This window comes from Vulpes lagopus, chromosome 8, assembly GCF_018345385.1.
Source record: "Vulpes lagopus strain Blue_001 chromosome 8, ASM1834538v1, whole genome shotgun sequence".
Taxonomy (NCBI): domain Eukaryota; kingdom Metazoa; phylum Chordata; class Mammalia; order Carnivora; family Canidae; genus Vulpes; species Vulpes lagopus.
In genome coordinates this window covers 117,332,456-117,354,333 of record NC_054831.1, presented here as the reverse complement: position 1 = coordinate 117,354,333, position 21,878 = coordinate 117,332,456, and the positions used below count along the sequence as shown (strand labels likewise).

Sequence of the window (21,878 nt, the reverse complement as noted above, 5' to 3'; positions counted from 1 at the left end):
TTATGAGCTGTCTTATGGAGAAGCCTATGTGTCAAAGGGCTGATGTCTCTCTTCGATAGCTAGCAAGGACTTGAGGACTTCTAACAGTCACGTGAGTGAGCTTGGGGGTGGATCCTCCCCTAGGCAGGCCTTGGAATGATTTTGGCCATGGCCAACACCTGATGGCATTGCTGTGACAGCCCTAAGAGGTACTCAGCTTAGCCATTACCAGGCTTCTGACCCCAAAAAACTGTGGGACAATATGTTTGTGGTTTTAAGTTTCAATGAAATTTTAAAGTAATTTTTTATATATCAATAGCCAAATAGATAATATAGAGAGGAGGGGTGAGAGACAAAGCAGGGAGATTGGGAGGAAACTGTTGTTGTAGGCTAGGGAAGAGATGATGAGAATTGGAATCAGGACAGTGGCTGTAGGGTGGAAGAGCAGGAGACAAATTTGAGATATGTCTGGAAATAAAAGGAAGACATTTGGCAATGGAGTTGGATGTGGAATGAGGAAGAAGGCAAAGGAGAGAACAGTGTCAGTGTTTAGTAACAATGTGGGAGATGGTATTAGCTAGAGTTGCTAGCATGCAGGCCATAGGGATGAGTTTAAAAAGTATTTGCTTAAGATTTCTGGCAACAAGATAGATCAACACACAGACTCTAGGGTGGACAAAGATAAAACAGTTACTGTGGTCTGGGGAAGAAATACTGCAGTAAAACAGAATCAAGGAAGTGAGAACTGAAGGGAGCTCTCTTCTTTGAGTTAGATTTACTTGTCAAAGTATATGGGGTGCTACTCTCCTTTTCATCTAGTCATTCATTCAGCAAATATTTAGTAAATGCCTTCTCTGTACTAGGCACTGGGGACACAAAAATGAACACAAAAGTCCCTGTCTTCATGGCATTTATTTTGGCTGTGGGAAGAGAATACCATATTTAGCTTCTGGCTGTTATTCTCTCCAACACTGCTTCTGTTTTATTCTTTGACAATTTCAATATACAGAGATGATCCTTCCAACATTTTGTCCTCTCAATTTCTTGCTTCAGAGATCTTGTCTTTTCACTTCAGCCACTCACTCATGGTCATACAACTGGCCTTGCCATGGATCTGATTTTCTAAGTAACACCTCATACCTTTCCAGTTATTCTCTCTCATATTCTGACTCCATCAAATCCTTCAACTCCAGCAACTGAAATCTAGTTAATTTCAGTTCTCTGTTAATGTTCTCTCTTCTAGCTATATCAGCCAGGATAGGATAAGTGGTAATGGAGTAACAATCTCAAAATTTCAGACTTACATTTAAGGTTTACATTTTAAGCTTTAACACAATAAGGTTTTATTTCTTGCTCATACAACTTGAACATGATGGGGCTCTGCTTATTGTAGTCAGAAACCCAGGCTGACAGAAAAGCCAACATCTTAAGCAACATCTTATGTTGGTCACTAGGCCAGAGGGAAAAGAGAACTCTGAGGGTTTTGTCATCAATTATATGCTCCAGCTAAGTAAGATCTGTTACTAGGTGGCCAAAACTAGTCACATGGCCATGCCCAACATCAAGTGAACAGGAAAGTGCATTTCTACCCAAAGTCCAAAAGGTTGAAGTGGAAGGGTGGAGTGGAGAACTGAAATATTTATGAATAGCACTTAGATTCCCATGCCAGCTTAAATTCCATGGTCAATCTTTTTTTTAATTTTTATTTATTTATGATAGTCACAGAGAGAGAGAGAGAGGCAGAGACACAGGCAGAGGGAGAAGCAGGCTCCACGCACCGGGAGCCCGACGTGGGACTTGATCCTGGGTCTCCAGGATCGCGCCCTGGGCCAAAGGCAGGCGCCAAACCGCTGCGCCACCCAGGGATCCCCTCCATGGTCAATCTTTAGCATCATTCCCTCATGATCACCCTTAACAATCATGTCTCTCTTCTGTTTGTTGTATTCTCTTGGCAAAACCATCACCTTGGTTCAATACAACTTTCCACCTTCACTCATGCAGCTGAAATAATTACACCTCTTGGAGTTGCCAATAACCTCTTAGAACAGGATTCTTTAGCTTACCTAGTTTGGGTGGCACTGATATTCCTGGCTTTCATATTTCAGAATTGGGGGTTAAGTGTGGGCAGGAGCATTCAGAGAAGACTTTTTTCCTTTTTTTCTTTCTTTCCCTTCTTTCTTTCTTTTTTAGTTTTTTTTTTTTAAGTGAGCTTTACACCAAATGTGGGACTTGAACTCACAAACCTGAGCTCAAGAGTCTCATGCTATACCAACTGGGCCATTCAAGCACCCCTGGAGAAGACTTTCTTGAGAGAGAGAGGAGACATTTGTTCATTGTTCATTGATCCCCTGCTGTGAATCACTCTGCATGCGTAACTGCCATGGACTACACTCTTAAAAATTGGGAGGACTTGCTTCTTTGATGCCAGAGAGAAAAGGAGAAGATATTTGGGATGGGGTCATGGGGAAGAGATACACGAACGTGTACAGGAAGGAAATAGCATTAGTGTGTCAGGGCAACAGTGATGATGAGGCATGTTGCTTCTGCTTTCTAAGCATCTCTTTTTTTCTTTTGTAATTTTATTTATTTATTCATGAGAGAGAGAGAGAGAGAAAGGCAGAGACACAGGCAGAGGGAGAAGCAGGCTCCATGCAGGGAACCCAATGTGGGACTAGATCCCAGAATCACGCCCCGGGCCAAAGGCAGGCACCAAACTGCTGAGCCACCCAGGGATACCCAACCCAAGCATCTCTTGAATTCAGTTGTCTCCCAGTATTTTTACTGCCACTGCCAAAGTCTGTCATCATCATCATCTCTCATCTCTCATCTGGATGACTTTAACTCCTCCCAGCTGATTTTGCCAATGCTAGCCTTAACTCCTGCCCAGTCTACTCTTTAAGAGGAAGTCACAATGATCTTCCTAAAATGAATCTTTTTAAAATCATGTTACTTCCTGGCTTGAATCTCTTTGGATGCCCACTGCTTTCGGAATGAAGCCAGGACTTTTTAGCTGCTCCCCCACCACCCTCGGGGTCTAAATCTGTGCTGTCCATTATGTTAGCCACTGACTTCATGTGGCTATGGAGTGCTCAAAATGTGGCTAGTCTGATTTTAGATGTGCTATAAATGTAAGATATACTCCAGATTTCAAAGATGTAATTCAAAGAGAATGTAAAATATCTCATTAACAATTTAAAAATATTGGCTATGTACTGAAATATTTGTATATATTGGGTGAAATAAAATATATTATTAAAATTAATTTCACTCATCTTTTTTTACCTTCTTCAGTGTACCTACTAGAAAATGTGAAATTACATATGTGGTTCATATTGTACTTACATTGGACTGTGTTGATTAAACCTACATACCCCTCTGGCTTTATCTTTCTCCACTCCTTGAATTTTAGTTAAGGCTATTAAAAATAAGAGAAACTGACTTTGAAAGGAAATGAAAATTCAGAGTTTGGGGAATTGACTGGAAGGGGCTTCTGACTCAAAGGAATTGTTGATTAAGCAGTCTGGGGGTTCTCATCCGCAGAGGTTCACAGATGTTATTGTCACTCAACTCCATTTCTGGGTCTTACATTCCACATTTCAAATTCCTAGAAAGAGAGAATCCGATTAGATCAGTTTATTTATTTTTAAGAGGATCTATTTATTCGAGAGAAAGAGAGAGCGAGCATGGGTTGAGGGAGGGGCAAAGGGAGAAGGAGGGAGAATCTCAAGTAGACTCTGCATTGAGCATTCCCAACCCCCTCGTTGTGGGGTCTGTCTCACAACCCTGAGATCATGACCCCAGCTGAAATCGAGAGTTGGAGGCTTAATATAGGCTGAGCCACCCAGGGGCCCCTAATTAGATCAGTTTAAATCAGATGTGTCTCTTCCTGGGTCAATCCATTAAGGACTCGTCATGAGCTGCCTACTGCACATTTCCTCCCCCACCCCTCCAGCCATTATGTTCCGAATTCGGTAACCTCTAGGAATTAAGGGTCAGATAGTAAATTTTGTATGCATTGCAAGCCACAGTGTCTCTGTCACAACTACTTCGCTCTGCTGTGTACAGCAAAAGCAGTCAGAGACAAATACATAGTGGATGAAGGATATGACTATGTTTCAATAAAACTTATTTATAAAACCAGGAAGTAGGCCGTGTTTCACCAACCCCTACACTTTATTTTCTGTTCCCATTACCTGGACTATCCTTTTCCACCTTCCTTCCAACAAGCTGTAGTTATTCTTCAGTTCTTGGTTTAGATGCCACTTCTTGGAAATTTCCTTAACTCTCTTTCCTTGCCCAGTTAATGGTTTCTTCTCTGGGAAGCTCTAGGAGCTTCCACAAGCTTCCACTCCTATACCGCATCCAAGCACTTCTCATTGCCATTGTTCTGTTCCAAGTACTAGATTATTAGTCTGAGTCTCATTTGTCATTATGAACCCAGAACCCAACATACTTGGTTATTATTGGATAGGTCGAAGAACCTGGCCATGAACCTGTGGCTGGCAGTCAGAACAGACGTCTGAGATCTTAGGACACTAGTGAGAATTCTGGGATTTTGTATTAGCTGCATGATACCCACTTCCTCCCTTTGTTGCCCCTCTGAATCCCAGAGATCAGGCAGTGGATAAGGGATAGGGGAGGCTCCAGGCTGGGCAGGGGTTCATGGTCCTGGTGATTTCCATGCCATCCAAGCCTTGCCTGTCAGGGGCTTAGGGCCATGTTCTCTAGAAGCACCATGTTATAAGTGGAAATTCCATGACCGCAGGAAAGCACAGATGATGTGAGTGTTTTAAGATTGACAAATGGGGGACGCCTGGGTGGCTCAGTGGTTGAGCGTCTGCTTTCTGTTCAGGGTGTGATCCCAGAGTCCTGGGATCAAGTCCCATATCGGGTTCCCTGCATGGAGCCTGTTTCTCCTCCCTCTGCCTATGTCTCTGCCTCTCTCTCTCTCTGTCTCTCATGAATAAATAAAATCATTTTTTGTTTAAAAAGATATGACAAATGGTGGGGCACCTGGGTGGCTCAGTTGGTCAAGCAGTTAAGCATCTGCCTTTAGCTCAGGTTATGATCCCAGGGTCCTGGGATTGAGCCCCAAGATGAGCCCTGTGTCAAGTCCCACATCTGGCTGCCTACTCAGCAAGGAGCCTGCTTCTCCCTCTCTCCCTCCCCATGCTTGTGCTCTCTCTCTCTCTCTCTCTCAGTCAAATAAATAAATAAAATCTTTAAAAAAAATTAAGGTGTGACCAGTGGAAAATTCTAGGGACATCAAGCCTTGGATAGTGTGATAAGCCAAGCCCCAACTGGAGTGAAACCACATGCTCTCATCCAGGCCCTGGTGCTGGTCTTCCTGTTTTGTTGTGAGATTCCCTGTGAAGATGCCACCAGCTCAGGGAGGGGGGGTTTCTCAGGGAGATAAGGGGGCAGCATTGGCCAAGGGAAGCCTTGGCCTCACAGTCATCCAGAGCCATAATTACAGGGGCTGCAGAATGGGCTTCCTTGACCCAAGGTTTTGTGAGTACTGTCCAACAGAACCTGGACAAGGGTACAGGAGACTATGAGGCTACACTACATGGTTGTAGCCTCTGCAGGGCTTCATCTAGTTCAGCATATTATTGCTTATTGCCTCAAGAGAGTAAAGGAGTTTCTTCTCTTAAGGGTCACATGTCACACCTTTGGGCAATACACACTCGCTAGGGCTTTTTCTGAGTGTTGTGCCAAGGAGACTGAGAATAAAACATAAATGGAAACTTCTAGTTTTTCAGTCCTTGAGTGGCTTACCTGGGTGCCTGATGGGGATGGTGGACTGGGGTGAATGACGTGAGACCACCGGGAGCACGTCTTCCATAACATACAGCTGACGATCAGCAGAGTGGACAAGGACAACAGGGCCGGGATGATGATCACCGCAGCCTGCAAGCCACCCACATCTGGCCAAAGGGACTGAAGTGTCAAGGCAGGAGTAGCAGACTGCTCTCCAGGGGCAGGCTGTGCCCCTGCCCTCAGTAGCTGTGTCCACACAAGATTGAGATCCCAAGTCTAGGGGAGGTATGGTATAGCGCAAGAACAGACTTGGAGGTGAAGATTGAGTGACCTTGGGCAAGTAGCCAATAGTTCTATTTCCCCCACTGGTTAGCACTTAGAAGTACATGGTACCTGGTCCATGTTTGTGGACTCTAAGTGAGAGAAGTGATATGAATAACACCTTGTGGCTTTATATGCCTTGTCTTGTCCAACCTGGCAAGCTGCCTGTAATATTCCCATCTACCAGATGGGGATGCAGAGGCTGGCTTGTCTGAGGTTAAAAAGTTAGTAAGGGGCAGAAGTAGGATTTGAACCCAGGTCTGCATGCTGCCAGGACTTCACGCTATCCATGTGATTCCCAACAAGAACGGGCCGGGCATGTGGGCCAGCCCAGCAAGACAACACCTGGCACATGATAGTCCTTCAATAAATTCCAGCTCTCATTAGATAGTAATATTAGTTTGACTCATTGAAGGGTAGATGTTATTACTCCAGTTTCTCAGGAAAACGGAAGCTAGGGAGATGAAGTGTCTTCCTTAAGATCACCCAGCTGGGAAGTGGCAAGCCCAAGACTCAAACCCAGGCTGACTCCCCTTTTCTCATGTAGGCTAACGTGCTTAAGTAGTAGAGAAATCCAGTACTCCTGCCTCAGTTTATCCAGCTGAAAAATAGGAAGATGTCATTGGAAAAGCAGTAACAGAGGGATCTTTAAAGGGTCATCCTATGAAAAGGAGGCCAGTCTTGTCTGGGGGGACCCAGAAGACAGGGCTAGAACCAATGGGGACGCAAGGGGACCCACATAAGGAAAGGTCTCCTAATCATTATGGTCCAGTAGTGGGATGGGCTGCAGCAGAGCTAGTGAGCTCCCTGCCACCAGACACTTTACCCAGGAATGCTGTTGTATGGGAGACAGCAAGAATCACACACTAAGGGTTCTGCTGGTCGGAGGAACAATGTGGGAGCTCTGGATCCTGTTCCCTGGAACTGCCAGCTTGCTGTACCTGTCCTCTCTGGGGCTCCTGAGATAAGGAAGTGGGACCGAGCAATATGGCTCTGAAATAGCCCCCAGTGCTCCCAGGAGAATTCTCCCTTCCAATTTTCTCTCTACCACATGCTGCAGCCTCACCAGCCTTCTCTTGGCCTCCAGTTTTGCTCTACCCCATGCAACTATGGCCTCACCCCTGCCCTGATTAATGCCTTCTCATGGCTCCACAGTGCCCACAGATGCCGCACAGCATGGCGTGACCTGCCCTGCTTTCCTCTCCAGCTGCATCTCTCTGCCCGCTGGGTCATGTTCCACCCTCAGCCACATCAACCCCATTTCTGGCCCCCTAACCCTTGCACATGCCGTTCCCTCTTCCTGGAACACTTTACCCACTTCTTACTCATCCTGCAGGCCTCAGCTTCAGCAGTACCTCCTCCCGCAGCCTCTTCTCTAGCCTTCCCTCTGCACATGCTCTGTGACCGTCTGATCGCTGTCAATTCTTGGATAGAGACCTGGGATGCACCTGTCATTGCTTATCTCAGTAATAGCACATAGTAGATACTCTCTACAGGTTTGTTAGGTGAGTGATTGAATAAGAGAGAGAGAGAGAGAGAGAGAGAGAGAGAGAGAGAGAGAGTCGATAACACAGTGGGGCTGTTTTGGAGGAGAACAGAGAAGGATGGAGGGGTCCTCTGGCCCGGGCCTCCCCCACCCCACAGGTAATGTCACCTTTTCTCCATTTAAGTCTTGCCCAAAGTCAACATTTCTCTGGACTGAGCTCGGGGAGGGTGCACCCAGGCTTGGCTGAACAAACATGACCTTCACCACTTGACCACCCCACCCCCATTCAGTTCTAGTCATTTGACTCCAGCCCAAGGGCTATATCTGGTTCATCAGCTTCCCTCTTTGAGAATTAGCCAGTACTGGGCAAGAGGTGAGGGTAAGCTGGGAGGCACAGAGCCTGGATTCACCCAGCTCTGCTATGAACTTGCTGTGTGACCTTGAGGAATTCAGGTCCCTTCTCTGAGCTCAGTTTCCCCAATGATAGCAAGGGAAGTTGATCCCTACACCCATCACAGGATGGTATGAGAATGGCAAGATAATAAGGAGCATGGGTTTGGGAGTCACACAGACCTGGGTTCAAATATGCACTCTACTGGTTAATTGGAAAATCATCTCAACTCTCTGCACTTAGTGTTCTTATCCATAAAATGGGGATGAAAGTAGTACCTCCTTTCGAGCTTGCACTAAAGATTAGCTGAGATGACAGCTAAGAATGATTATTATGTTAATGATGCTTCAAACAAGACCTGGTGCACAATTTGATTCAATGCATCATAAAGTGTGCAGGGACGTGGAGAAAAAAGAGAGCATTTGGAGGGATGCGCCTGGGTAGCTCCATGGTTGAACGTCTGCCTTTGGCTCAGGTCGTGATCCTGGGGTCCTGGGATCTAGTCCTGCATCAGGCTCCCTGCAGGGAGCCTGCTTCTTCCTCTGCCTATGTGTCTGCCTCCCTCTCTCTGTCTCTCATGAATAAATAAAATCCTTTTTTTTTTTAAGAGAGAGCATTTGGAAACATGATTTCAAATTTAGTTATAGAATTCTAGAGTTAGGAAGGTGCCTGAGGAACCACGTGGTATGTTGGTGAGGACACTGAGACACCCCCCGCCAAAGTGGAGAAGGGTCTTGTCCAAGATCACTCAAGTCCATTGTATTTGGCTGGAAAATTCCAGTGTGGGCCTGGGCAGGAAGCCGAGTATTTGTTTTGGGAACCAGAAAATGTTCAAGTGGCTTCAGGTCCCTCCCCACCAGCCCTGGCCCCACCGCCCCTGGCACAGGCTTGCTGCTGTTCCTCCCTCAGCCCCGTAAGTCTGAGAAAAAGCTGGCTGAAGAGCTGGCTGAAGTTCAAGGGTGTGTAGCACTTTTCTCCAACTCCCTCCCACCACTTGAGCCCAGAAGAACTCCTTTCCCTCCAAGGCAGGACCACCCAAACCCTCCACGCCCCATAATCAGAGGAACCCAATGTTTAAGAAAGTGGCAGAGGAAAGGGGCAGGGTTCTACTTACTGCACCGGTGGGCAGCAGTGGAGAAGTTGCAGGGGGGCTCTGCGCCCATCAGTGGGGTGTTGGGGCCTCAGCTCAGGAGGGGTGGAGGTGGCAGGTGCTCAGGCCTTCCCAGTGCATTCCCCTTCTGGGAGGGGGAAGACCAAGGTTACATTCTGAAGCAACTGTGGCAATAGGGCCCCTACTCAGAATGGACATCAGGAAGAGCAGGCTTCCAGGGACTCTGGGATCAAACATCTCTTATGGCATTAAACTGATGCTGTAGAAGACTGTTTAACAACATGGAAAAATGAACACAGTCTGTTATTAAGTGTTGGGGGGGAAGGCTATGGAGCAATAAGAGACTGTGTTCAGACTCCATAAACACACTCACATGGGGGGTGGGGGGAAGACTGTAAATGTTATCACCAAAGCACAATCAGTGGTTATCTCAGGATAGTGGCTGGTGGGTGATTTTACTTTGTGTGTCTTGACTGTATTTTCTCAATTTTCTATACTAAACACATTATAAGAAAAAAAATTTACTCAAGAAAGCAGCACACTTTAAGAGAGCAAGCATTTGACCAACAATTCCATTTGTAGGAATTTACTTTACAGAACACATAGAAACATGAAGCATGATCATATTTTCATAAAAGAGAATTCTATTTTTGTTTACGCATAAGCAGAGATGCCTGGGAGGACGGGAACCAAACTGTTAACATCTATTGACTTCTGGGAGCCAGATGAGGAAGCTTCCTGCTTTACAGTCTTACATTTATTTGAATTTTTAAACAATGAACATAAGTTATCTTATAATTATTTAAAAAGGCAAACAATCAAACAACATTCCTAGTCTTTGTTGGCTCTCTCTGGTTCTCCTTCTGTAGAATCTGGCTGAGGGTGATGGAGTGGTCAGTGGGCTCACTCTGGGGGCTGTTTCTATCCGAGCATCTTCAGGGAGGAGCTTTCTCTGATCTGTAAGACTGACCCTCAACTTAGAGCTGGGGTGGCTTCATGATTCCAGCTTTCACACTAGCCAGTTGCAACCAGCAAACATTTCCTGAGGCCCTCTCTGCATCCAGCAGGCAGAACCGGAGAAATGATCCTGCCTCAAGATGCTCGTGGTAGGGGGAGACCCAGAGTGCTACAGGGGCCCAGAGCATTTTCTGCTGGGTCTGAAAGACTGGGACAGCTGCATCTTGAGTGAGACATGAAGCATGGACAAACAGGATATCAACAGGAAGAAAAGGGAGGTAAAGGGCATTCTAGGCAGGGGGACAGGTATTACAAAAGCAGAGCTGTTAAGGACCAAAATATGCTTAACACTCCATTTAAAAAAAAAGATTTTATTTATTTATTCATGAGAGACACACAGAGAGAGGCAGAAACATAGGCAGAGGGAGAAGCAGGCTCCTCACAGGGAACCCAATGTGGGACCCGATCCCCAGACCTGGGATGACGCCCTGAGCCAAAGGCAGATGCTCAACTGCTGAGCTACCCAGGCGTCCCTTAAAATGCTCCGTTTGGAATCCTAATATTCTGAGTGCTTTCCTTCTACCATTATATACAGCCTTTTCCTCCTCTACAGGTAGCCCCTGGAAACAGAAAAGCCATGTTGTGTCACCAGCAGTCTGTGTCAGGGTGTTGGTGACAGGGAATGAGGGCTGAAGGCTGGGCCAGAGTGACAATTGCATTGGCCAGGTACACAGGAGCCACCACAACTTCTAGCTGGATCTGTGTCCACACAATAACATCTGCTCTCGTGCTGCCTGAATAGTCATAAGGAGACCCCTCCCTCTTCCTATCCCCCCTATAAACTATCACCTACCTGCTTGATGTGGTGCTTGAAATCCCACCACTAGTCTCTCTTCCTGGAATGGTTCCTATTATGAATGTGCATAGGTTGAAAAGGGCACAGCATCTGAGACCGTAAGCCAACCACCCTGAGGAACACAGGAGGGTGTATTTTGATAGAGGAAGGAAAGGGACAGAGGAGGACATTTCAGGAGTGTGACAGAGGAAGAGGGAGGATGGAGGGGGTGGGCAATTTTGGGTAAATTTCACAAGGCTACCTCTGCCTCTTAGAACCTTAGAACCAGGGGTTGCCCCATTATCCTTCTTGTGGAACCAGTGAGGAATGGACACCCTTAAGGTGGAGATGAAGAAAGCTGTCCAGAGTCACTGGAGGGTCAGGGTTGGAGCCAGGATCCAGTCAGATTTAGCAGGTTCTCCCAAGTCTTGACCCTCAGTCCCATACCTGTGATGTCCAGCCAGCTCTGCTTTTTCTGAGACCTCCTGAGGTCCTTATCTGCATCTCCCTTCTCCCAGGTGTAAGAGCAGAGCTGCTCATTCCTCATACAAACCAGGGCCTCATTCCTGGTTTGTAGATCTTGCAGTTTGGTTAGGGAGGGGCTTCTGCCTAGGGTTTGCTGTAGGCAGAGGAACCAGGTAGGTCCAATGGCTCAGCCTACAGCAAGTAAGGGGCAAAAGCCTCTTCTCTTGAGAAAAAGATTCCCAAACCTCCAAACCACTGCAGTCCCGGGTCTGACTCTAGTGCTGTGGAATCAGCGGACCCCCTTGGGCCATTCCCCCAATACCCTCACTTACCTGGAACTCCTTATGGCTCAGGCAGCTGCCTAGGTGGCTTTGTCTCTACTGTGGCTGGTGCTGGCTCTGGACTGTATTGCCAGTAAGGGAGGTACCAGGTGTGGACAGGCACCAACTGGCTTTGCCCTGGAGGGGGGACCTTAGGGTCAAGGCTAACCGTCTCTTCTTGGGGAAGAGCATAGAGAAAGGCACTCGGCTCTTGGTATCTGGGGCTTTGGGGGCCCTAGCCACTCCTCTTTTCTTTCTGCTCAGGCTCCAGGTTCCCAAGGGGTGGGAGGAGGCACCAGAATCCACTGGGAGGAGATTAAAAGTTGCATGAAAAGAGCCAATGACTGGGAGGCAGGAGACCTGGGTTGGGCCTGGCTATGGGCCACAGGCTGGTGTCTTCTCATTTGGGTCACAGTGTTCTCTGTAAAATGACATGGTTGTAGTCAGTAGTCTTTCAGCAGTTGTCCTATGATACTGACTGGCATGCTCAGTTGGGCTGTGTCCATCCCAGAGAAGACTTTTCAGCCTTGTGACCCCTTTGTTCTCCACTCCAGTCTGAGGAGGGCGGCTGCCAACTCTGAAGGTATCGCTACACCCCCACTGACCTTCTTAGACATGGGATCCTTCTTCTCTGGGTGCCTCCCTCCTCAGCCCTGCTCCTTTTCCTTTCCTGGGCAGGGCCCTCTTTGGCCATCCTCCCTCTCCTGTTTACTGACTGGGAACCGGGACACTTGGGTTTGGGTCTTGGTTCTGCCTTGTGCCGTATGCCCTTGAGCTAGGAATCAACTGTCTCTGAACCTCAGATCCCTCAGGCCTCACGAGGATTCAGACTTGATCATACCCAGGCCGACAATTTCGGGGAACTCACCAGGACTCTTGGGCTTCATGCCCCTGGCTCCAGCCTCTTGAAAGGCCACCCTTGCCATGACATCAGAGTAGGAAGCCCCTGGGCCTTTGGTCCAAAGTGTCAATCCTTCCCACACTTCATCTAATTCCTTGGGTGAGTGGGGGGCATTTTGAAATAGTCATAAATATAATAGAACTATCAATTTTTTGAAAGAAAATAGAAGACAGTTCTATTCTGTACACAAAGTAAACACACACACACGTCATTTCATCCAGATAAAAGGAAAAACAAAGGAAAATAAACACAATTCAAAATAAAAGTCTCCCCCAATCTCCAAATTTTTTGGAGACTGTGCCTCCTGACTGCATCTCTCTTTCTTTCTGGCTCTGTTTCACCCCATCGTCAGGCATGGTTCAGGATTCCCGGAGTGGAATCATGGGTGTCCCAGAGTAAGAAGAAATAACCACATCCTGGTGGGCAATTATGATTCAGCACCTTGGCCAGCACTTACCACTCCCCGAACCCCACTTCTCTTCAAGACCCCTTCATTTAAGCCTGTGACATGGCCCTTTGCAACTGACCTTCTGGTGGAGTGTCTGGGGATGGTGAATAGAGTCAGGACCCAGGCAGGGTGAGAGGAAGCCAGGAATACTGCCCAGGTGTGAGCAGTCAGCCTCCTGGGACAACCTCCCTGGCTGAGCTCTGTGCTGCTAAGAGACCTTATCTCTGTTGTTTTCTATTCCTGCTGCCACCCCAGAGAGAAACACCCAGAACTAATGTTAGGTTCTGAGTAGGACAAACCCTGCATTAGACGTACAAATTCTGGACAATCAGAGCCAGAACCTTGGCAATCCAATTAACTAGAGCCCTACCCCACTTCCCCAAAAGAGATGGGGACACTAAAGCCCAGGGAGAGAGAGGCAGCTGCTTAGGGTCACATTGTACCTTCTTGAGTCTACCCCTGATCCTGAGAGACACATGGGTCTTGGCTCAAAGTTGAGACTTGACTCACAGTTGCACAAATGCACAATAGTGTGGAGCCAGGGTTAAGATCCCCTTTTGAATCCCAGGGGATCACAGTTCTGGTGTCTGCTGCCTGTCACTGAGGCAGTCCTCAAAGATGAGCAGCATTTCCAGGAAGGTCCAGTGAAGAGTTTGGCTTTAGCTTTGGATGGGCCTGGGGCTAATTTCTGGCTCTGTTGAGTACTAGCTGTGGGTCCCCAGGCAGGTGATGTTCTCCATTCACACACAATGAGAAAATGATAACAACCTGTGGGCTTGTCTCCCCCCCCCCCCCCCCCCGTGGGCTTGTCTTGATGTTAGATAAGTATTAGCATTCTGTCTGCTGACCGCAAACTTGGATCCAGATAAGGATAGTGTCCTATCAGTTCTCTCCTGCTCTGGGTAAGACTTTTGCTGATCCCTCCTTCCTCCCCAAGACTGGGATGCCTTTGGCTCCCCTCTTTGCTTGCCTGTGTTAAATGGGAAACTCCTGGTATCAGCCTAACAAATCCAGATCCTTACATTCAGGAATTTTTTGGACACTTCATACCTTTGGAATTGCCCTGATTTCCCAGAGTCCTGAGTCGGGTGTGCAAATTAGGCCCTTACAGTTACTCCTAGACAGTGGGAAATGGGAAGTGAAGACTGGGATGTGGCTAGCACTTCATGGACCTCATGCAGAGGCTGAGTAAGGGAAGGGTAGGAGGGACCATGAGGACATGGTCTGTCTTCTCCCCCAGAAGACAGATCCATTGATCAAAGATGCAGGGTCATGACTGGGGGGCCACAGAGATTTGAGAGCCTCAGGTCGGGTAGAGGGCTTGGGGATACTCTCAAAATCATTTTCCCCCAAACTGGGTGCTCTCCATCAACGAATCAGAGACCTTTCCCTTTGCCCCTGCAAATTCCTCCAATCTTTGTTCATGCCCCTCTTTCTAGAAACCCGAACAATTTAATGACTGTGGTGGCTCCCTCTCTGCTCTCCTTAGCTCCAGGTATAAGTGAAGATCCACCTGAAGCGTCCAATATGGCCTCCCTCGTTTGCAGGTAAGGAGACTGAGGAGGGAGGCTTCAGGGTCCAGAAAGAGTCATCCCAGAACTAAGACAAAGCTCAGGTCTCCTGTTTCCCAGATTGCTGCACTGCACAGCTGTGGGGCCCAGGGCCTTGTCACTTACAGTGTGCACAGCTCATCTGTCCATATTCTTGGCCCTGCCTGACTCCTGGCCAGACTCCTTCCCAGCTAGTCAGAGGTAGGGTGGACCTCCTTCTTTACAGCAGACCTGGGGACATTACTGGCTAACGTAGATACCCTCTGCAAGGCATAAGGAAGAAGATAAACTCCTTAGGGTCAGATTTCTTAGGGCACTGAGTCTGGGAGGCAGCTGGAGTGAGAGTAGCTGGAGTAAGTGAGCTCCCTAAATGCATAGCACTTTGCAGCTTACCAATAAATCATGAGATGGGAGTTATTATTCCCATTTTCCATGTGGAAAAACCAAGGCCCAGAGAGGTTAAGCCATTTCTCTAAAGTCATACAGTAATGGAGCCTGGGTTCAAGCCCAGGTTTGTGGAATTCAGGAGACCATGACACTGTCTCATGAGCTCCCCTTTACTCCTAAGGCTACCACTAACCCCTCCTCCAGGCAGACTACCAGTCTTTCCTGACTAGTAAGTTGTGATGTAAGTGTTCGCTTTAGAACCCAGTTCTAATCCAAGCTTTGCCACTTTCCAGCATGGGACACGGGACTCTGGGCATGTCATATCTTCTCTCTGAACCTCATTTTCTACCTCTGTAAAATGGGCATAATACTACGTACCCAGTAGGGTTGCTTTGCAGATCAGCCATGTTAATATACGTATCCTGCCTGGGATGGAAGAGGTGGGCCTTTCTCAAAATGAATAGAACTGACCACTGACATTCTGTAACTTTAATTTAATACAAATTCATCATAACTCACAAAATGGGTAACATTTAAAATAAAAATACTGCTGGGGGTGGCCCAGATTCTGGTAGATGAAGGGGCGGGATGAGATTGAGGATTTCTCCTGCCCAAGAGGGATGCTAATGGACAGTAGTTGTGAGGGGAGCCCCCCAAGTTCACCTAGTCTGGTTCCTTTGGGGTAAGGGTGATCAGGGACCCCACGAGCTTCAGAATCTAGGCTCCAGGACTAGAAAGCAAAGCCGAGGCTTGAGACATTTCAGCCGCTCCTGCAGATCCACCTCTCGGGGCTGTCACCGCTGGGAAAGGACAGAGCCACAGAGCAGGACATCTGGAGGCTCTGCTGCTTCAAAGCTAGGACCCCGAGGTGAACCCCTGTGCACAGGCTTGTTCAGCACCCACTCTAACTTCCTTCTAGGCCCTTTCTATGTGGCTGGGGCTGGAAAGAAGAATAATTTCCCAGATACCCTTACAGCCAAAGTCCTGGGTCATATTTCTTTTTCTCCAACAGTGCCCCTCATCCAGATTTGGATTTGGGAATTAAATTGAGTGGGAGAGATGCCTCAGGACATCCATTTGCTGGCCTGGCCAGAAGTGGAGGGAGCACAGCTCTGCAGTCAGCAGCTTCCTGATGCAGTGGCTTACTGCAGATAGGAGCAGTGTTTCTGACCAGGACAGACATGATGAATCTGGTGACTGGGAGTTATTCCTGGAAATTCAGCAGAGTCTGCTCCTGCAGTCCTTCCAATGATTTTGCAAAGCCATCAGGGATGTGATAATAAATCCTGCCTAATTAAACTAGCTAAAGCAGCTCTTGTTATCTGAAACAGGATCCTAACAGAAACAGATGCCAAGCCTGATGGGAGGTCCCAGCCAACAGCCTGCCCCAGAGCTCTGGTCCTGACTGAAACACCATTCCCTGCATCCTCTCTGCACCCTAGCCTGGTCACAGAGACCTGCCTGGACCCTTATCCAAGCTTCTGGGGACTTCCATCACCCAGTGATGCTTTCCTGCAGCTGCCTTTAGGCTACTGGTCTCTGCATTAGCCTCAGGGCATGCTGTCATCCTGCTTTTAGACCTGTGTGGGCTGGAAGGGGGTGGCACAGTGACTGTAACATGTGGGCTCAGTGACCGGGTGCCTCCCACAGGCCACAGCATTGTCTCTACCTACATACAGGTCAGTGGGAAAAACAGGAACCATAAAGCTCTTGGTCTGGAGGTAGAAGAGGTGGTTCTCAGACAACCCTAAGACCCGCTACTGCCTGCATCCATCATGGGCTGGGGTCAAGGGTAAAATGGCCCATGGCTTAGTGAGGGGCAAGTCTGAGACCTGGGAGCATGAGAGGGTTCCTGTGTATCTTTCAGGCTGCCAGCTGCTGGCAACTCTGACACATCCTGAGATTAGGGCATGCGGGCAGGAGGGAGACACAGGGAGGTGGTCCCCCTGCCCCTGAGAGGATGGGGATGAGGGCTGGGCGGGGGCTGCCCTGAGGAGAAGCCACATCACATTCTTAGACCAAAGCTGCCTCCCCATCAAGTTCAGAACTACAGGACATCAATGCTGATAGAGTTTAGGAATCATGGAGCACAACGTCCATTTTACAGACAGGGAAATGGAGGCTGAAGGGTAAACAAGCGATCTGAGACCTCGCGGTGGCCACGCTTGACCGGAGTCCAGGCCTCTCGTCCCCTGGGCAGCGCTCTTGCTGGTGGCTGTGGCCCAGGTGGCATCTGGGGGCGCCCTCTGCCGCCCTAGATGCGGACGGTATTGATCCTCAACGGCTGCACGTTCTTGCCGTTAGCGTGGCTCTGCCCGGGGCTGAAGTAGGAGCAGAGCTTGCCTGGAAACTTCTCGCGGAAGGTGTAGAGCCAGGACATGTCGTCAGCGTTGTAGAAGATGAGCAGGCCTTGATCATAGTCCAGGAACACGCCCACCTTGTCGAGCTTGTCGCGGACGTTGAGCCGGGTCCAGGGCTCAGTGCAGGCGCTGTACTGGTTGCCGTCGTGCATGACGATGCAGTAGAAGCCCCGGCTGGGCTGGATCTGGATGCTGCCCTTGCGGCTGGCCGCCTCGTGGGCCAGCCCGATCACCCACTGGGTCTTCTCCGCCACCACCACCTCCCAGTAGTGGACGCCGCTGCTGAAGGCCTCGGAGCCCAGCACTGACACCTCCACGTCAAAGCGCTTCGGCGAGTCCTGCAGCGGCTGTGGATGCAGGTTGCCGTAGGCCACGATGGTGCAGTCGTCGGACAGGATCAGGCGCTGGTGGGCAGTGCCCGGGTCCAGGGTCAGGGCAGCGGGCACTGCAGTGGAGCGAGCAGGGAGAGAAGATGAGCGGAGAGAAGGCTGTGGACCTACTCTGCGGTCCTCCCTGAGGCCAGGCTCCCCTGGGTCCCTGGGAGGCTGTGTGATGCTGAATGCAAGCCTGCCCTGTCTGGTCCTCAGCTTCCTCCTCTGTAATATGGAAGGGTCATGGCTAAGGTCCTTCCAGATTTAAACCTGGCTGCAGGGACGCCTGGGTGGCTCAGGGGTTAAGCGTCTGCCTTTGGCTCAGGGTGTGATCCCAGAGTCCCAAGATCAAGTCCCACTTCGGGCTCCCTGCATGGAGCCTGCTTCTCCCTCTGCCTAGGTCTCTGCCTCTCTCTCTGTGTATCTCATGAATAAATAAATAAAATGTTAAAAAAAAAAGGGGGGGGGGATCCCTGGGTGGCTCAGCGGCGGTTTAGCGCCTGCCTTCGGCCTGGGGCATGATCCTAGAGACCTGGGATCGAGTCCCACATCAGGCTCCCTACATGGAGCCTGCTTCTCCCTCTGCCTGTGTCTCTGTTTCTCTCTCTCTGTGTGTCTCTCATGAATAAATAAAATTTTTAAAAGAAAAAAAAAAACCTGGCTGCTGAGGAGCAGGAGCTGTGACTACCTTGAGCAAGGAACATAGTGGGCACCCCACAAATTTGTTGAATAAACCATAACGAAATCTAGAATTAGGGAACTTCAAAGCTGGGAGAGCTTAAAGATTATCCAAGGGCTGGTAATCACCCTGGAGTGGGAATGAGGAAATTTATGGGGGGGTGTGTGTTCTCAATAGGTGGGTTCCATGCATCTAAATGCCCTGAATGAAATGACAGGGCAGTCTCATGACACTCTTGCCACCCATAAATTTTCAAATGCTCAACCACTCAAAAATCTTTTCTGTAATGACCTAAAATTACAACTTAACTCCATTTCATGTATAAATAGGATATAATATACTGAGTATTTTAGAACACTACTACCATGGAAACAGGGGAGATTGAATTTGTTTTGTTTGGGACTTCACTGAGAATTGTTCACTTTTTGAGAATACATCTCTAAGAAAAATGCCACTGACTCATATAATCTGCTTGTTTCGGACCACACTGGAGGCCGAATGGAGTTTTATCTATGGTGTGAGCACCTGACTACTTCATCATGTTTTCCAACGTGGCTATAGTGAGTACCTATTGACATGTGCAATATTTTATTATAAATCATTTCCTTCTATTTTTCTTTTATACTATCATGGGTGTATGGGTATATACAAGTTCAAGTACACACACACACATATATGTAAATATATATTATATATTCAAGTATATATAAATATATAATGAAATTGTGAAAAGATTATATTATCCTTGAGACATCACCCATTATTTGTTATGAAATGTAGGTGACAGGTCTGAAAAAGCTGTAAGCCATTGATTCTTAGCCAACCCTTCCACTCAATAGGTGGGGAAAATGAGACCCAGAGAGAGGTGACTAATCTCAGGTCACACAGAAGCCAATGGCAGAGTGAGAGCTAATCAAGGCCATGTGCAATCTGACCCCATCTCTCACCTCCTGCCTCCCCATCACATGATGCTGCCTCATGGCACCCAGCCCCAAAGCCATCACTTGGACTGTTTCTTTACTAACTCCTCTCTGCTTGTTGTAATCACCCTGGCACACAGCTCCACTCCAGGACCCATCCTCTGGGAAGGCTTCTTAGTTGCCCAGCAGGTGTGCTCACTCTTTTTCCCGAAATTCCTTAACTTCGTGTCCCCTCCTGATTATATACAGGTTATAGTCTCCTGTGCCCACAGCTTATGCCCATTTGCACCAGGAGGCCAAGGGCTATGTACCATCCAACCAGGTTCTCCTTTCTGTGCCCAGTGCCCAGCACAGAGCCAGGCATGGTGAAGGTTTCCAGAAAGGCTTACCAAATTAAACTTAACCCTGCTTGTGTTGCTCTTGGGCAGGCCGCACAGGCTAGGTCATCCGGCTCTGGGCTGGCCACACTGGCTTAGCAGGTCTGGCTTTCAGAGTCTCTGTTTATTCTCTTTGTGGTAAGGGAGCTGATGCTCAGCCAGAAGATGGAAGGACCTGGAAGTGGCCCTCCTGAGCCTGGATGACCGTTTCCAGCCAGAGCAAGATAGGCAAAGAAGGATGAAGGAATAGAATCCTGCCACCAGTTCCTATAGGAGCAAAGAATATCTTCATGCTGCTCTCTGGTGCTTTCCTCCTCCGGGGGTGCAGAAGCATGCTTACACTGGCTGGAGCATTACCCCCTACTTCTATCACTTCTGTTGGCTGCATGTGTGCCCAGAAATAAAACACCTACATGGTGGCAACTGTCCCCAACAGGAAGCAACAGCCAGGTTCCGAACTATGCTCCCGTTCACACATCCACTAACGATGCTGACCGTTGACTTCTATCAAGCTCCTTCCATGAGCCCTGTTAGGAGTAAATTCAGTTTTGCATTTTACATTCTCCTTTCCTGTTCTTAGAATGCAGAGCGCTGAATGGAAACAATTAGCCCTGTGAATAGAAGGGTCAATGGAAACACAACTCTCTATCCAGGGACAGGGAAGAGGGGGAGCCATGAGCAGGAAGGCATGGTATCAGTGGATGAGTGTTCAACTGTGTTGTCGGCATGCTGGAACCAGAAGCTCCTGCCACATGGCATGTGGGAATTCCCACATGCCTCCCACGGTGGGGTCGGGAGGTGAGAGGTGGAGGGAGGTGTAGGAAGTGTGTGCGAAGGGGAGGCTGGGGAAGGAAGAAGAATCTAATTAGACACAGATGGGCCACTCCTACTGGCTGTGGAATGTGGGTCACACTCAGGCGGCTATAGCAAAAGGGGCAGAGCAGGCACAAAGCCAAGGTGTGGGCAGCAGCAGTTCTGAGTGCCACGGGAGCCTGGGGTGCTCAGGGTGATTGAGGAGGTGGGCAACAGGCAGAAACTGCAGCCAGGCCCGAAGGACAGGGGCGTGGAAGGTGGGGACGGGGGTGTGGAGGCAGATACCAGCACACAGGCCGGAGGGCTCAGGTCCAGACCCTTGGGCCCAATGTGTGGCCACTTCCAGGCCTACCGATGCGCGGGGAGGCAGCCAAGTGGGCTCTCAGTGGCTCTGAGATTGGGCCCACCGAGCTGAGCCTGCGGTAGAGGAAATCCTGAGAGCACCGGGAGCCAGCTCCTGGGCGTGGACCCTCCCTGCTTTGACGCCCAGGGGACTGGGTGAGGGCAGGGTCCACCACTCATTGGGTGGGCTTGGGGGCGGGGTCTGCCGTGCATTGGGCAGTGCTGGAGGTGGAGGCGGGGCGGGGGGTGGGGCCTGGAACGGGGTGCCGGGGCCAGTGTTCTTATGAGGCACAGGGTGTGTCCTGTTTCTTTTTTTTTTTTTTTTTTTTAATTTTTTTTGTTAACTTTTATTTATTTATGATAGTCACAGAGAGAGAGAGAGAGAGAGGCAGAGACATAGGCAGAGGGAGAAGCAGGCTCCATGCACCGGGAGCCCGACGTGGGATTCGATCCCGGGTCTCCAGGATCGCGCCCTGGGCCAAAGGCAGGCGCTAAACCGCTGCGCCACCCAGGGATCCCTGTGTCCTGTTTCTTAAGAGGCTTTTACACCTCGAGGGGTGGACCTTGGGGTCCACCTCCAAGGTCTCCCATCTCATCAGAACAGGTTCTGTCTTCCAAAGCCTCCTTTCCACCTTTCCTGAGGCTAGCGCCGGCAAGAGGAACAGCCTTTCAGACCAGAGAGAGACCCAGAAGGGGGCATGGCAACACCTTTTCCCCCCACTGAGATGTCGGCCCTGGCTGGGGAAAGGCAATCTCCACCCATCCTGTATCCTTGGCAGAGATGCCAGGCTCCAGTGAAACAAAGCAGTCCCCCGGCGATCACTGTGTTACAGGTCAGAGCTCTTTCCTAGGTCCTGAAACACTGTTTTATAAAAACAAAAGCAGATATTGGGGCACCTCATCTGGTCTCCAGGTATTTTGTCTGTCCATGTAAGCCTGAGACCCTGAGGTCAGGGGCATGGGGGTGGAGACGTGGAACTGTGGAGGCCCCAGGAAAAGTCTTCTGGCCATGGTCAACCACACACCACATGGCCCAGGCAGCAGAGAAACCTCTAGGCCAGCACCATTGCTGGGCAGCAGGTGGCTGGTGCCTTTCTGTTCCCAA

General features: G+C 49.0%; 1 protein-coding gene and 2 long non-coding RNA genes across 6 annotated transcripts in view; 1 reads left to right on the top strand and 2 right to left on the bottom strand.

Annotated features, from left to right (window-relative positions):
* Window positions 1-1,644: 1,644 nt before the first annotated feature.
* Window positions 1,645-11,932, bottom strand: LOC121497234. Of its 3 annotated transcripts, XR_005989439.1 has the most exons (5): window positions 11,638-11,932; window positions 10,859-10,973; window positions 9,052-9,175; window positions 5,758-5,906; window positions 1,645-3,583 (listed from the first exon to the last, which is right to left on the bottom strand). It is a non-coding gene; the product is annotated as an uncharacterized LOC121497234 (long non-coding RNA). The 3 variants fall into 3 exon arrangements; XR_005989438.1 differs by lacking the exon at window positions 10,859-10,973 and having other exon boundaries at window positions 5,758-6,015; XR_005989437.1 differs by lacking the exon at window positions 10,859-10,973 and having other exon boundaries at window positions 11,638-11,926.
* A 141-nt stretch (window positions 11,933-12,073) lies between these two features.
* LOC121497235 lies at window positions 12,074-16,378 on the top strand. The gene is made up of 3 exons (XR_005989440.1): window positions 12,074-12,208; window positions 14,414-14,521; window positions 16,243-16,378. It is a non-coding gene; the product is annotated as an uncharacterized LOC121497235 (long non-coding RNA).
* TRIM62 (tripartite motif containing 62) overlaps window positions 15,397-21,878 on the bottom strand; it is a 30,077-nt gene continuing 23,595 nt past the window's right edge. For both annotated transcript variants that reach the window (XM_041766576.1, XM_041766577.1), the window contains one exon: window positions 15,397-17,716. In XM_041766576.1, coding sequence (XP_041622510.1) covers window positions 17,166-17,716 — 551 coding nt within the window. In that variant the 3' untranslated portion in view covers window positions 15,397-17,165. The remainder of the gene's footprint in view (window positions 17,717-21,878) is intronic.